Source organism: Leptonychotes weddellii, chromosome 3 (genome assembly GCF_054177405.1).
Source record: "Leptonychotes weddellii isolate Sample4059 chromosome 3, ASM5417740v2, whole genome shotgun sequence".
NCBI lineage: Eukaryota > Metazoa > Chordata > Mammalia > Carnivora > Phocidae > Leptonychotes > Leptonychotes weddellii.
In genome coordinates, this window is record NC_138371.1 from 132,492,421 (window position 1) to 132,509,466 (window position 17,046).

At 33.9% G+C, this 17,046-nt stretch overlaps 1 protein-coding gene and 1 long non-coding RNA gene across 3 annotated transcripts in view; one reads left to right on the plus strand and one right to left on the minus strand.

Annotated features, from left to right (window-relative positions):
* The window catches only part of LOC145720660 (uncharacterized), an 8,534-nt gene extending 6,514 nt beyond the window's left edge, over nucleotides 1–2,020 (minus strand). Inside the window, exon 1 of the long non-coding RNA XR_014143805.1 lies at nucleotides 1,972–2,020. This is a non-coding gene — a long non-coding RNA (uncharacterized LOC145720660). The remainder of the gene's footprint in view (nucleotides 1–1,971) is intronic.
* The window catches only part of PCDH17 (protocadherin 17), a 99,376-nt gene that overhangs the window by 28,579 nt on the left and 53,751 nt on the right, over nucleotides 1–17,046 (plus strand). The window contains exons 2-3 of one of the 2 annotated variants that reach the window (XM_031027590.2): nucleotides 8,521–8,579; nucleotides 8,716–8,885. In XM_031027590.2, coding sequence (XP_030883450.1) covers nucleotides 8,521–8,579; nucleotides 8,716–8,885 — 229 coding nt within the window. Of the gene's footprint in view, nucleotides 1–8,520; nucleotides 8,580–8,712; nucleotides 8,886–17,046 lie in introns of both variants that reach the window. The other variant, XM_031027582.2, reaches the window with a different exon arrangement.

Consider the following 17,046-nt stretch of genomic DNA (forward strand, 5'->3'; position numbering starts at 1 on the left):
AAAAAAAAAGAAAAGGCTTAAAGTGAATTATTCACCTCTTAACTCTCCCTTGTGTTCAGTCTGCTGCAAAGAGAATGCTCACTATCAATATGAAAAGCAGTGCCCTTGAATTAAGGGAAAAGTTCAACTTGTTTGGCTTTGTTTTCAACCGAATGGCATCAATATATGCAGTCAACCTTATGTCCCTAATTCAAAAGAACTTTCAAAATTCCAGTCCCCTATACCTCTGAAGCAGGAAAACACTGATCATCTTAGTATAGCTGAAGTTATAATGATATGATTTAACACCGTAACTACACATCCAACCCCAAATTCGTCTGCAAGAAATAAGTTCTCTCTTAATGATGACTTCAAAGAGTTAAGGACATGCTTTCACTTTTCTTTAACAAGAAAAAGAAAAGGTATTCTAGAGGTATTCTAAATCAATACCTCTAGAATTAAAACTTTCTTCATATTTGTATTGCAACCTTTGGGAGATCCTTCTTGTATTTGACATACCTGTCTCTACTTTCTAGTATATTACAAATTTAAAAAGACAATGTTGACACAAATATGTAAAACTTGTACAAACGCTAAGGATAAATTTAACATTATATATATAAAATTATTGAGGCAAATGCTTTTAGAACTTGGTACAAAATACTGCATCTTTTCTTCTTCAGTATCTAATTTGCTGTCAGTCCTATTTAGTGTATTTTTTAATCTCAAATATTGTAGTTTTCACTTTTACAAGTTACATTTGGGTCTTTTTTTGTATCATCTACTTCTCTCCTTGAGGCCCAAGATGAAGATGATACAGGGGAGGTACTGAGGGCTCAAAATTTAAGGAGACACTCTCAAGTTCATGCTTTCATGTTCTTGACCATATTTTTAATATTCTAACAGATTTTTAAGATTCTTTTTGGTTAATTCCATCATATTTTTCATGCCTGGATCTGTTTTTATTGATTTTCTCCCAGCCACGGATTATATTTTCCTAGTTTATTGCATACCTTATAATTCCTGATCAGATCTCAGATACTGTGAATTTTACATTGTTGAATGCTGGATTTTTAAAATATTGCCTAGGGTCCAAGCTAAAGGTATGTTTGTGGAATGAATTTACCCACTGAGCCTCTGTCTCAAAGGTCTCCTCTTCGATAAAGAAACAGACGTAAAAAGGTAAAAGGATATCAAGGATACCAGCAGTTTAGGAACCACTGCTCCCTATGTTTCCACGTCAGTGATTCTGGAAATGCCAGAGCTGTTTGGTTTGTCAAAAATTGTTTTCTCCATAAGAAATTTCCTGACTGCCCCATGACTCTGTAATGGGAAATATAAGAGAATACTGGCAAATTAGCACCAAGGTATTGTGTATATATATATATATCACATAGTGATTGCACTAATCACAGATTGAATTCTAGAATTTACTGAAATAGCATCTACGATGGTGAAAACTAACTGTACAATCCATTTTCCTAATTCTTGAATTATTTTTCTCTCTTCCTTTTGCAGGAATACTTTTGGAAAATAGTATTCTGATATTTTTTTCTTGGAAATTAATTAGAAATGAGACTCAAAGAGATGAGGTCTTTATTTTTCTCATCCCACAGTTGTCTCATTTTCTAGAAATCCAAATAGTGTTTTAAAATTGCCCAGACTTACACCCACTTATCACTATTTCATGATTATTACAGTGCTGCATGTAGGATTTTTTAATGTAAAAGTTATAACAAGAATTGTATTCGATAACTAAGAAATTTTCATATATTATCTCATATAAAATATAAAACCACACATTTTAAATAGTATATCCTAATTTTACCACCAAAGTTGCAAAATTATTTTGATGATATTTTGCATACACTTCAGTACATCTTAGATACTAATCATTTCAATTAAATGTCTTTAGAGTCTTTACAAAGATATTCTATTCACTTCCAAATGTAGAATCAATTTACAAGGCATTTTCTAAATTTAAAAGCTCACCGTTTCTGAGGATGGATCCCAGTTCTTCAAAATGTAGCCATGTTTCTTTCCTGCATTGAAATAAAAACAAAACAAAACTAAACTAAAAACTGTTCCGTTGTTTGGGTGCTTGGCTGGTTCTGTCGGTAAAGCATGCAACTCTTGATTTCAGGGTCACAAGTTCAAGTTGCACATTGGGCATGGGGCCTACTTAAAAGAAGAAAAAAAAAAGCTGTTCCTTTGCAATAAATGCAGTCTGCAAACTTCATTTGAAGTATTTATGTTATGGCTGGGAAAACGGGAACTGCACACAAGAAAAACATCTTTGAAATAAATGAAAATTTAGCTAAATAATTCATATTAAGGTGGATGTCTTATAGAACTGTTGCTTGGGTTTGCTAGTGTGGCTAAATAGATCTTTATATCTGAATCCATTTGTAGTCTGTCCAAATGAATATGGAATTTCTACATAGGTTTTAAAAGTTGGCTTTGTGTAATTTTAAAAGACAAAGTTCAGAAACATTCTTTATTGTAGTTATTTAATAAAAGAGCTTGTAGTTTTATAATCTTCTTTGAGATGGAAGGATCTTCAGTATATATGACATGCAGATGTCATTTTAGATTTAATTTGGAATTACCTTTTATTAGGATATAGTAATGAACCCTTTTTTGAGTGTAGAGTTCTATGTATTTTTAATCATGTATATATAAAACTTCATGAAACCACCACCATAATCAGGATACTAAATAGTTCTATCACCCTAAAAAGCTTCTTTATGCTATATCTGTAGTCAACTTTAAACCTTGGCATCCATTGATCAGTTCTTTGTCGTAACAGTTTTTGATATTTTCTTTTTTGAGAAGTTTTATAAATGGAATCATCCTGTATGCAATTTTTTGAGACTGGCTTCTTTCACTCAACCAAAATGCTTTTGAGATTCATGCATGTTATTACATCACTAGTTCATTTTTTTATTGCTAAATAGTTTTCCATTGCATGCATGCACCACAGTCTGTTTACCTATTGAAAGATATCTGAGCTGACTCCAGTTTTGACAAAAACAGCTCCTGTAAATATTTATGTACAAATCTTTCATGTGAGTCTAATTTACATTTCTTTAAGGTAAATGCCAAATTGCTGTGTCAGTTTGGGTCTTTTTTATTCTATGGATTATGCTTTTTTGGTATCATGTCTAAGAACTCTGCCAAATGTCAGGTCGCAAAGATTTTCTGCTAAGTTTCCTTCTAAAGTTTTATAGTTTTGCATTTACATTTAGACGTGTGATCCATCTTGACATATGTATATATACACATATGTATGTATATATATAAATGTGAGGTATAGGTTAAGGTTTATTTCTATTGAATTATCTATTGAATTGCCTTTGCAACTTTGTCAAAAATCAATTGGCCATATTTCTATGGGCTACTTATGGGCAGTCTCTTCTGTTCTATTGATCTATGTGTCTTTTCTGTCTACAGTACTACATTGTCTTGATTAGTGTAGCTTCATAGTAAGTCTCAAAATAGATAGTGTAATTCCTTCAACTTTATTCTTTTTCAAAACTATTTTGCCTATTACAGTCACTTTGCTTCTTGTTACAAATTTTAGAATCTTGTCTATATTTACATAAAATCATGCTGTAAATGTGAATGTTACTATGTTACATGTATAGATTATTTGAGGAACATTGACATCTTTACCATGTTGAGTCTTCCACTCCACTAACACAATATATCTCTTCATCTATTTAGGTGTTCTTTGATTTATTTCATCATTTTTTGTCATGTTCAGGATACAGATTCTGTACTTGTTATTTGAGAATATTTATTTGCTAAGCATTTGATTCTAAGGGAACTATGATAAATGTATTGCTTTTGAAATTTTGGTTTTCTATAGTTCGTTGCTAGAATATAGAAATATGACTGATTTTTGTGTGATGACCTTGACTATGGCAACTTTAGCTATTTATTGGTTCTAAGAAGTTTTGTTTGTGATTTGTTTGTTTTGATTCCTTCTTTTTTTCTGCCTAAACAATATTATGTGTGAATAGAATAACTGAAAATTTTCCCCTTCCTTTTTAATTTATCCTTTATTTCTTTTTCTTGCCTTTTGAACTTACTGGATCTTTTAGTACTATGGTGAATAAAAGTGGTGAAAGCCAAGGGTGAAAACTTTCAGTCTTTCACTAGTAAGCATGATGTTAGTTATACTTTTTTTTTTTATTTTAGATGCTCTATATACAGTTGAGGAAGTTTCCTTCTACTCTGACTTTGCTGAGAATTTTTATCATTAATAGATGATGACTTTTATCAAATGCTTTATATATTTTAAAATTTTCTATTTTTACTATTTTAATAGTAAAAAAATCTATTTGACTCCTTTTACTATCCATTTTCAACTCAACTTTCTTAGGCACTTGTAAGTGGTCATATCAAATTAATCTACTTCCACAAATAAAGAACTTACCTAATTTCAGCCAATATGGCTCAGTTTCAGTAGGTGCTTCCTTTTGGTCTTCCTCATGGACGCTTGTTTTTATGATTTGTTTTCTAGATTTATAATAGGATGAGCAAATTGTAGACCATATAAATACACATTCTGATATACTTTAGGAATAGTTTATTATTGACTACTGCTGACAAAAATTCTGATTTTCAATATCATTTATAAATTGACTACAATCTACTGAGTACTTTTGGAGAAATACATAGAGGCAAATAATCAAAGAAACCCTTCATATCATGCAGGCTTATCCACTTTGTGTGTCTGTTTAAGTGATTACTTGCTTATTTCTTTGTGTTTTCTGTACAAAGGAAAGTAAAGAATATCTAAGTTTTCATATTCAGCAAACAAAATAACAGTAAAACAAAGAAGTCAAACTAGGAGGGTGGACTCAGTTTGATAAGATAGTTCATATCTGTTTTGTTATGAGCAAATAATCACTAAAAAATCCCCCAACTTCTGTCTTTGTATCTTGACTGAAATAGATTAAAAAGATCATCATATTCTAAAGTTTTTAAGGTGTTTATTTTGGAACTTTTATGTAACGACCTACAAATTCCAGGTATTTTTAAAAAAATAATAAACAAATTATATGTTTTAAAAGTAAAGGTTACTGCATTCAAGTTGAGTTTGAAGGGAAAATATTAGTTTGTATGATTAGTTTGTATGGAAGAGGATAAAGTTTTCAAGAGTTACAAATATTCATATTTAATTACTCTGCTGAGACCTAAAAAGCTTCAAATGTCTGACCTTGAATTTTACTTTCTTCTTAGACTTAAAAGTTAAGATTTAGACATGTGCAAGGTAGAACTAAATTTTTAGAGTACATTATTGGAAAATATCTTAAAGCCCTTCTATTTCTAAATTAAATGATGCTGTGGTACATATGGCTTTTGTTTTGGGTCTATTTTCATTTTTCTATGCAAATACAGTTATTTTATATTCAGATTATTTTAAATGAGTTTTCTGACACCTTTGGAGTCTGGATAATGAAAATGTGATTTTCTATATTAAAACCAGTGTGGGTTTTATAGTGAGTTAATTATATGTTTGTTAAAGGCCAAATGGCTATTTCATTACAGTAATTATAAACACACATACAATTTCTCATGTTTCTACCTATTTTATTTTATTTTATTTTTAAAGATTTTATTTATTTGACAGAGAGAGACACAGCGAGAGAGGGAACATAAGCAGGGGGAGTGGGAGAGGGAGAAGCAGGCCTCCCACTGAGCAGAGGGCCCGATGTGGGGCTCCATCCCAGCACCCTGGGATCATGACCTGAGCTGAAGGCAGACGCTTAACGACTGAGCCACCCAGGCGCCCCTCTACCTATTTTAATGGATAAATGCAGGCATTATTAGTAAACTTCTGATATTCTGCTACTTATTAAGCTGCAAATTTTTAAAAGTTGTACTTTGTGAAATTCTCCGATAATAAACCAACATTTCTTTCTTTTTTTTTCCTTTTACATTCCTTTTTACCTCTCTCCACCCTCATTCCTCCACAGTATATATACCTTTTTGTTTCTCTCTTTCTCTTCTCTATTTTTCTCTTGCCTTTCTCTCTACTTTTATTTTTCTCATCTTTTTTTTTCTAAAATCCCTTTTTTTATGACTTCCTCTCATGTTTCTATTTTCATCAAAATAACATTTGATAGCAATACTCTTGCTCAGTGTTCATCAAACACTCTGATGCATACATGCAAACATACATACACACATGCACATGCACACACATACACATAATTTAAAATTTAAAAATAACTCTTCATTCAGTGGGGAAATGTGTTCTATTTCTTCATTTAAGTCCTGTATTTTATCAGAGCTGTTTAGAACTTTAGGAATAGGCAAACACTTTCAGATATGTCCCTATTAGAACAGAGGAAGGGAAGTTTCCCAGTCTGTCTCCCTGTGTCTAACTGAATAGGGATCCATATTCTGTCATGTTCCACCTAATTAAAGCCATTAAAGTCACAAGGTTACTTATAATAGCACTTAAGAAAACTAGAGTTTCCACTTTCACTTCACATTTTACCCTCTCCTTAATACCCATGATTCTGTTTTTCTGAATTGTTCTAATATACTCATGGCTTAGTCTTTAACTGACAACCATAATGGTTTGCATACATGTTTTTGACCAATTCAACAGATTTTATTAAGTTAAAAAGTGGAGTTTTTAAGTAATTGTAGTTTTAAAAATTGGCAAAATTCTTTTGCAAACATTTTGCCCCAGTGTTGTTTTCCACTATTATTTAATTTAATTTAATTTAATTTTTTAAGTTTGGGCCTTGAACTCACGACCCTGAGATCAAGACCTGAGCTGATATCAAGAGTCTGACGCTTAACCAACTAAGCCACCCAGGCGCCTCTCCCCCGCCCCCTCCACTATTATTTTTACTAGAAGATCATTATCCTTAAGAATTGATAGTTTGGGGCGCCTGGGTGGCTCAGTTGTTAAGCGTCTGCCTTCAGCTCAGGTCATGATCCCAGGGTCCTGGGATGGAGCCCCGCATCGGGCTCCCTGCTCCGCGGGAAGCCTGCTTCTCCCTCTCCCACTCCCCCTGCTTGTTCCCTCTCTCGCTGTGTCTCTCTCTCTGTCAAATAAATAAATAAAATCTTTAAAAAAAAAAAAGAATTGATAGTTTGCCATTATGGAAAGAAAAATTAAGGTGCTTCACAGAATCTAAAAACTAATAAAACATTTTAATGAAAAATGTCTGCTACCAACTACTAGTTAAAGTGGATTAGAAGTGAGAAATGTATTGACCTTGTTTACCTTCATCTTTGCACTTTGATAAAGGTCATTTGAACAACAACAGAAAAAGACTATAGATTAAGAAATTTATGAGGGTATTTCTTGTCCCCCAACTTTTAACAGACAGTGAAACTTAGGTAGTACTTTTAGCTATTACTCTTAACATATCTGTTTTTTTTTCTTTCCAGTAATAGTTTAAGAAAGCCACAAAATTAAATTATTCCATGGGAAGAAAAAAGGGTACTGTTAGTTTAAATTAGCTTTATTTATAAGGAAAACACATATTGTACTACATTAAGCCTTACCTTGGGCCCTCTTCTTCATGAATTGCATGCTCCTGTGTCACTGACACTTGCATGCCGGATGATCTTGCACGAATCCGTAGCTGCTTCAGAGCACAATGGTGTGATATGAAGTGATGCAGAAAACAGGAGAACCTTTGTCGCTGAGTCAGCTGCAAGAAGAAGTGATGTGTATGAATGTACAGTATAGGGAGATCTATGAAAGATCTAGTATCTTTCTCCCAAAAGACTCTGTTCCATGATACAAGGAGAATTCAGTTCTTTTTGGCAGCCCTCCACATCAGTTTGGAAGCAGTAAAAACATCCACAAAAACAAGCCTGGTTTCTCAATGTCTTTACTCTCAATATTTTAAGTAACATTTTATTCCTTGTTTTTATTTTACTTTGTTTTTAATAACCAGAAGTAACACCCTTTTCCACTGTCTAGTTCGAGTTCAATGCCATACTAGGAGTGTAGTCGAGGACGAATTATAGAGATGAGTTCAGCCACATGTGCCATGCTTGTAATTGTTTTTGGCAAAATTTGAAGTAAAGGCCCTGTATCTCTTAATTCAGGAATGGATGACTTTAAGTGATATTACATCAAGGAGGGCATAGAATCCCAGCAGATGATGTCATTATGTTTAAAAATGAGTATTATTAAATAATTCACACTTTTAATATGGAGAAATTAGGTCATTTTTCCACACCTCCCACAAATGTTCAATCTTAATATCTAAGTAATGAAACTACACAGACAGTGCGATCCATCCTGGTAGGAACAGAAAATGCCAGTTATGACAGGCTCATTGTTTACTTTAACAGGTAATTTGTGGACCGGAATCATTTAATTGTTCTGAGTACATAATTACATGTCAGCAATTTCCAGTTTAATTAAAATGTACAAATCTGAAGATTAAGGGAATTTTTGAATTATTAATCATTTTTCCACTAGGAAATCTTGTTGCTCCGCAGGAGATTTGTCCAGTGTACAACTATACGTATTTTTTTCCTTCTCTTTCGCAGACAGACAATTTTCCCGCAGAGCCCAATTACATGGGCAGCAGGCAGCAGTTTGTTCAAAGGTAAGGCCTGTTAAATAACTTTCTCGGCTTCCCCATTTGCATTCGTGTCAAAATTGCTTTGCAAGAGACTACCCTTCAGATTCAAACTCGTAGAGACAACACTTTCTCTTCTTTTTCTTTATATGTATTTCAGTAGCTCCACGTTTAAGGACCCAGAAAGAGCCAGCCTGAGAGACAGTGGGCACGGGGACAGTGATCAGGCTGACAGTGACCAAGACACTAACAAAGGCTCCTGCTGTGACATGTCTGTTAGGGAGGCACTCAAGATGAAAACGACTTCAGCTAAAAGCCAACCACTTGAACAAGGTGAGTGACGCCTTCCAATGCTTGCAAAGTGTAAAGCTTAAGCAGTCATTATAAACCTATTAGTACTAGAGTTGCAGTTTATCACGGTGGAATGGACCATTGATAATATATCAAAAGAAACAGCAAATCCCGAGCTTGTCCCAGACAGAAAGCAGCTATTCAATACCTCAGTAACGACAGAAAAAGGAAGACCATGGATATTAGTCTGTAATCTTCTTAAAATGAGAACTTGACCAAAGTCACTAGATTGTTCGGATCTTTTTTTTTTTTTTTTTTTAGATTTTTTATTTATTTATCTGAGAGAGAGAATGGGAGACAGAGAGCATGAGAGGGGGAGGATCAGAGGGAGAAGCAGACTCCCCGCCAAGCAGGGAGCCCGATGCGGGACTCGATTCCGGGACTCCGGGATCATGACCTGAGCCGAAGGCAGTTGCTTAACCAACTGAGCCACCCAGGCGCCCCTATTGTTCGGATCTTTATGGACATTTCCTAACCTTTCCCATTTTGTGTTTTATTAACAAGGAAAATAGGGCATGTATTAGCTAGATATGCACATCTTAATATACTAATTTACAAGATTAAATTTAGTAAATTCACCACTTTTAGGTAAAATGAAAACCTGATTGGAATTTTGTAGCTCTTAGCAATGTTTGTTTATTTTTAGTGTGAATTTGAGCTTCAGAGTCGTTTTTCAAGAGTCAAATTACAGCGAAGCCAGAGTTTTGGCTCCTGTTTTGGAATTACATCTAAATCTGCATGGATGTCAAATAAACATGTACTTGTTGACCCTGATAGAGATATAAAAAAGAAACACTTCTTAATAAATACATATTTTTTTTTCTAAAAATCTATCTTCAATTTATTTGTTTGATATGCCTTTTTATTAGTTTTGATGTTTTTATTGTTTCAAACACAATGAAATATTTGCTAATGATTCACCCAAAGAGAAATAAGGAACTCTTACATGTAAGACTTAGACCCTGGGAATAAGTTTTTATGTTTCATTATAAAAAATGAAAAGAACTATTGTATAAACCAGATTTCAGAATTACAAATGCATGTTATATTTGTTAATATTAGTTTTCAAAATACTAATGGTATTTAAATATACCTAATATTTATTATTTCAGTTTTTTAATGAGAAACTACATTTAAACTATGTGACATAGTCATTTATTTTTCTAAGTCGTTTCTTGATTGACAATTCATAGAAAGTAAATTTTTGCCTGTAGTGCAGTCTGTCATATCACACATACTTCAACAGATACCATGTTTATTAATTTCTCAAATCATGTTGAAATTTTAATACATATGTTCACACATATATAAATTCAATACAGAGATAAATACATATGTTCAGTATAATATATATTTAAATTTCTGCACTGAATATAATTATGCTGGATTTAATTTAAGGTTGGTCTCCCAAAAAGCCTTCTTTTGATAAGTTATAACTGCCAAATATACCATAGCAACTTTCTGTCTAACAATGCAATATTGCGTTTTAAATTATTTTCAGTAAAAGGTATTTGAATGCTTACGGAATATTCATAATTCCTACAAATTTGAATGTTCACTCGAAGTGACTTAAATGATTTTGATGGGTTTTGACTATGTCATATTATAATATGTTAATTTTTTAGACAAATTTTAAATAATGGGTTGTTGGATCTTGATATGTGAATACAGAACCTAACATAGACTCATTTATGTGTGTAATAAAGTGATTGACAGATAATGCATTGACTACTTTTAGTAAAGCCGCATAGAGTTAGTAAATAGTTTGCATTTATTATATCTTTATGAGAAACTTTTTGAATCAAAAAAAGCTTATATGCTGTTCACATTAACTCTAAATATTTTTTATCAACCAAGTGAGCAATGTATTTGATGGGAAGGGGTAAGGACCCTTATAGAAAAAGGAAGGGGTTTCATTCATGTCTGAAGATGTAATTTATACTGAAAATCTGTTTTTTCAATTTTGATATTAGAAAATAATACCTTAGGAAGATGGCTGTTGTTCTTAGAAGAACATATATTTGTCATACATTTTAGTTAATGTTACACATAAAACAATTGCTAGTCTAAGAGTGAGAATGCTAATGCAAATGTCTCCTCTAAAACAAGTAGTTTCCACATGTCCTTATTAATAAATATGGGAAAGTTATTAGGAACCTGAAAGCCACATTTAGATAATCTATGAATTATAGGAGAGATACTGACCTCTACTTTAAAACATGATTTTGGAGGATTAGCTAAAGTAGAATTTCATTGGTTGTTTGACTGTTTATTAATTCATTTGTTTAATAAATATCTATAAATCCTTTCAATACATGAGGAAAGTTAGATTCTTTAGGAACATCAAAAATAAATTTGACTTGGAGCCTGCCTTCAAGAAACTGTATGTAACTAGTAGAGATGGGAGATCGCTCTCTCCTTCTCCTCTGTCTCTCTCTCTCTGTCTCCCCCTTCCCCTCTCTCATCTCTCTTCTCTCTCATTTACCTCCAACTCTCATCTTATCTATCTCTATGTCCGTCATTTTTTTCCCTTCCTTCCTTTCCTCCTTCTTTCTTTCTTTCCTTCATCTTTCCTTCATCTTTCTTTCTTTCTTTCTTTCTTCCTTTTTTCTTTCTTTCATGAATCCATGTTTACACCTATCTATCTACTTATCTAGATTGGAGGTGGAGACTAGCATTTACTGGGTTTTTACTATTTACTATAAACAGTGCTAGCTGCATTTCAATGTTAGCTTATTTAACCTGCAAACTCTAAAATATTTATCATTTTTATCCTACATGTAAGAAAACTGAGCTTATGAGAAATTTATTAGCCTGCTCAGCAGGTTGGAGTTTTATCTTAGGTCTAGATATAGCCAAAATTTGTGTCTTTTCTATACAACTTTGTTTCCAAATGGGAGAATTTGTTCCAAATAGACAATCTGATTCATTTTTATTACTAGATATCAAATAAACATTGAAGAGTAAGTTAAAACCTGAGTTCATGTATGCAAACCTTAGGGGAGAACATCAAAATAGCTCATATGCATGGAATGAATTATTCAGTACTTAAAACTTATTATCCTATTTAGTTTTCATTGCATTCATAAATAGGTAAATAGTGTTACTCTCACATTTACTAGATATTAAGAAATTTTTTCAATATTCTATAGCTGTAAGTAGTGAAGTCGGCATTAGAAATAAAATGATATGCCTTCAGAGCCCTCCTCTTACCCAGTGCTTTATACTATTCACGTAATGAACAGTTTACTCAGAAATAATTTTAAAATGTTTGAAGAAGCAATCAGCCATTGTCTTGGTCAATGTACTCTGTTAATTTATTTGAAAAGCGTCATGAGAAGCAATGCCAAATTAATTCAATGCACACCTATAAAAAATAATTTTCTTTACAGATGAAAGATGATGACAGCCGTATTTAAGCAATTATCTCATGTCGGATTTCAAATATTAAACCTAATTTTTAATACCTTTAAAAATCTCCTAAGAAACAAAAATAAATTTCCTCTAAGGAGAAAGAAACCAAAAGCTAAACAAAAAGAAACCTGCTTATGAGTCTTTTTCTCTTCCTAAAAATTTGTAGTAGTGCTTTAACACATTTCAATTAAAAAATCAGTAGCATATTATATTTTACAATTTTATATTAATTTAGTTAGCTTCTTTCCTTGTTTAAATTTTTTCTATTAAGAAAAATAACGTTCTATTTCTAAATCAAAATATTTCTTTAACTTAGAAATTAGAATCATTCCAAAAATAATCTTCACATTTTCAATGGAACTTTCTGTGCTAATAATGGTTTTTCTCTGCAAATGACTTAGGCCTTTGAGATTTCACATTATTAGTTCAAATATTACTTTTTTCTTCTCTTTTGCGCAGATTCTTCCCATTTGTTCTATTCCTGATAACTGTGTTTTTTTGCTTCCATCAGCTGAATCATCCCAAATATACAGCACTAGTATATGTTACTCACTTTTTTAGCAAATAGGGGAATTTGGGATGTTAATTGAAGGGGTGATACACGGCACTAAACTGGGGATAGCTTTAAGGATTTTATACTAATAAATCCTCTAAATAGAAAGAAGTTATTTTAGTTTCTCTTATTGGGATTTTAAAAAATTCTCAAAGAATGTACTTAGTTTCTTTCTATTTGTTTGCATTTTTGTGCCCGCTTCTCTATTTGTCAATTAGATTGTCTCCATACTCCCTTTGTCAAATATTAATTCTAAGTAAGTAGGTAGGTAGGTAGGTAGGTAGGTAGGTAGGTAAAGCAGTCCACTTTGACTTCTTTAAAGAAGTACCTGTACCTCTGAATTTCTGTCCACTTGGCAAAGTATTTTGCTTGTTAGCAATAACTTTTTCTCCTTTAAAAAGATTTAGTAAGCCTTCCCTAAAATTCAATAGTCTGTACTGATTCCCAAATAATAAATGTGCAGTGTTCAATTTTTCAAAGATAATCAGTCTTCTGCTATCTTTATAGTTGACTGAAACCAGGTTCTTGAAGCCAGAAGCTAGTGGACTAGCATCGCACATTGTAAGTGTTGACAGCTTTTGCCAGCCATGGCAGTGGAAGGATCACCATTAGGGAATCTAACGCTCCTCTTAGGGGACCCCTGTTGGTCCCTCCCTCTGTAACTGGATTCCAGGACTTTTCTGATCCTCAGGAGTTGCTTCTTTCAAATTCTTTCTCATTTCTCCTTTTATTTAATTGCCTTATATATATATTTTTTTTCCTATTCAATTCTGTGCTTCCCCAGTCCTTTCGCTTCTGCTAGAAAACCTGACTTCTTAAATTACATTCTGGGTACAAAACATTTCACAACGAATCCCTGATTAAAATCTAATAAATATAAAATCAGTAGAAAGTTGAGAATAATAGAAATACCAAATAAGCCAGATTTGCTCCAGTGAATTCAATTTAAAGCTAAATTACATCTTAAGGGTTGCCTTCCCTCTTCCCAGAGGACATTCTGGAAAACTACAAAAACTAAAGCTAATGGATTTTTGTTGTTGTTTTTGTTGTTGTTGTTCCTTTTTTTTTTTTTTTCTTCAAGTCAGTCCTTGAATTTTGCTTGTGGGCCCCATATTCAAAACAGGATTAGGCTAGTTTAAAGGACTGCGGTATTTGTTAGGTGATTTCAGAGTTTGACAAGGCTCTGAGCCCCACTCCTTCAAATCTTCCTCCCTAATTTACTGCAGAATGACTGCAGTTTCACCATATTTCTAATTATGTCTAGAAAGGAAACAGTTTAAAGTTTCCACAACCTAGGGACACCTGGGTGGTTCAGTCAGTTAAGGGTCTGCCTTGGGCTCAGGTCATGATCCCAGGGCCCTGGGATTGAGTCCCACGTCGGGCTCCTTGCTCAGAGGGAAGGGGAGCCTGCTTCTCCCTCTGCCTGCTACTATCCCTGCTTGTGGGGTCTTTCTTTCTCTCTGGCAAATAAATAAGTAAAATCTTAAAAAAAAAAAAAAAAGTTTCCACAACCTATACTTTGCCGTGAAGGAATGATTTAAAGAAGAAGTAGCAGGGAGGGACGCCTGGGTGGCTCAGTCGGTTAAGCGTCTGCCTTCAGCTCAGGTCATGATCCCAGGGTCCTGGGATCGAGTCCCGCATCGGGCTCCCTGCTCCGCGGGGAGCCTGCTTCTCCCTCTGCCTCTGCCTCTCTCTCTCTCTCTCTCTCTATCTCTCATGAATAAATAAATAAAATCTTTTAAAAAAAAAAAAAAAAAAAAAAGAAGAAGTAGCAGGGAAATGGGAGAATAGAAGGTGAAGCTCTTGTCCACCAAAATAGGAGTGGAACCATGCACCCAGGATTTGGGAGGGGGTTACTGAGACAGGATTAGGACACTGAACACAATCTTGACCTACTTTGCAATTTCCCCTAGAACTGACCCGAAATAGGAAAGTACCAGGATAGTACTTTTATATTCATTCTCAAGCTTCCATTCTGTTTTCTATGCTGCACTGTGGTTACTGCAGCCCGGACCCTTCCAACCCATCAGTGTCTTTTCCCAGACCTTCCCATGACAGGCAATAGCAAATCGCTTCTACCTAAGTAAGGACACGGAGGTGATGGCGACGTCCATCCCCTCAGCAGCCATCTCGCAATCTCTGAAAATAATTTTTAAAGAAATACTGCTGTAAACTTACTAATAGTCAATTTGTCTTAGGAAGGAAATGGAAAATTACTGCCATATATGGGGGTGGGGAGAAGGAACTGTTGAATATTTAATGCCAGGAAGAAATCACTTACAAATTTTTAAAGGCACTGCTGCTTTATGATTCAGGTATGTGGCATTTAAGAAATTGTATTATTTTCCAAGAATTATTATTTTCAAGCCCTATACGTTTTTATTGGACTGCATTTTTTAAGAGCACCTTAGTATCAACTTTTTCACCTTCTTATGCTGTCTTTTAGGACTTGCAGAATTCATTTGGCTTTACATTTTACTGGATAAAATATTCCCTGAACTGTGAGCAGCTTCTGCTTATTTTTGATTACCAAACTTTGCAAATGTCCCATAGTTCACCTAACTTTAAAAGTTTCAATGACATCTCTTTTTGTCGTGTGCAAACATCTGCTTCTAGAATCCAGCAGCTGGTATTTTCTCATGAAAATAGAGAGATTTTATCACCCTCACATTTGTTCTCATCGTAAAGCCTCCCTAACAAGTGTTGCATGATTTACTATAGACTCAATGTGATTTTGAGATTCTCTTGCTTTTAGTAAGCACAGCAATGACTTTTGCTAAAACACTCCAATTTGGGAATGTTGGGACAGTATTTCCCAAACTTTTAAGAACTCATTTTGCCTTGGGGCATGTGCACCCTTCCCAGAATTACTGTATCTTTCAAACACTCCGATACAATCAGAGGATTTTCCCTTAATGGTTTTTTAGAAGGACAATATTTTTTTTTCACTTTTACAAATAAAATTCTCTATTAATATTATGCACACTTCTATGAAAATTGGAGTAAGCCTGTAACCTACGACAATCTAGAATGGTTATCAGTTCATCTGTTAATTAAGAACTGTGAGAAAATAATGTTAATAGGTCTTAAGCTTCTTCCACATATTTTCCATTATTTCACTTGAAACACATGTTCTACTATTGCAGGTTCTCTGTTCTTTTGAAAGCCATATACAAAACATTAGGGTAGAAAGATTCCCGAAGTATAATTCCCCTGTTTTGTAAGAAAACAGACAGATTCAATGACTTTAATAGAGTCTTCAATTAGAGTCAGAGGTAGTACTAATTCCAGGTTTATAATTTGCTGGTCTGGAGCTTTTTGCATCTTTTCATACCATTCCTATAACATGTGATAGAGAGACCTCTGTGTCTCCAAGCAGGTATTTCAGATTTGTCATCACACTTCGTTGACTTATTAATCTAAAGATGTAAGCAGTTATGCTTGAGAGCTTAATTCTTGATTCTTTCATATATATTGAATAAATATTTAATATGTTTATATATTATATATATTAAATAATTATATTGAACAGAAGCTCTAAAAGTTCAAAAAAATGTATCATACCAAATGTAGGCATTGACTCTACTGTGTTATTTGTCATCAAGCACAAGGGTGCATATATTTCTTGTCTGGGCACAAGATCTACACTTCTCCTAAGTGTGGGACCCTGATATTTTCTGAGCATACCAAGGAATGATGGCTCCAGGAGAGATTTTCATTCACTCATTTATTTAATCACTTATTTTTTCTTTTAATGAACAACTGTGCCAGGGATACAAAGATGAGTTAATGCACTGGCTGGGTTCTCAAGGAGCTCACACTGTAGTAAGAAAACTTGACATATAAACCATGAGGTTGGTGCAGTGAGAGATATGCCCTAAGTATTCATGCAGTCATGAGAAAGAAAACCCAGACAAGATTTGGAAGATCAAAGAAAATTCTTGGAGAAGGAGACATTTGAGCCGACTGTTCCTTCAGAAAATGTTTCTCTCTCCTGGCCCAGTGATGTTTGGGGAGGGAGGATGACAGGGCACTCTCAGAAACACAGATGAAGTGAAACAACGTGTTGGATATATGTGAGTAGGAAGGTGTGAGACTAAGAATGGGGCGTATGAGACTGAGAGGTTGTGAGAAGCCCAGTGATGGGACAGCTGACCAGGAGCCATTGGAGGTTCA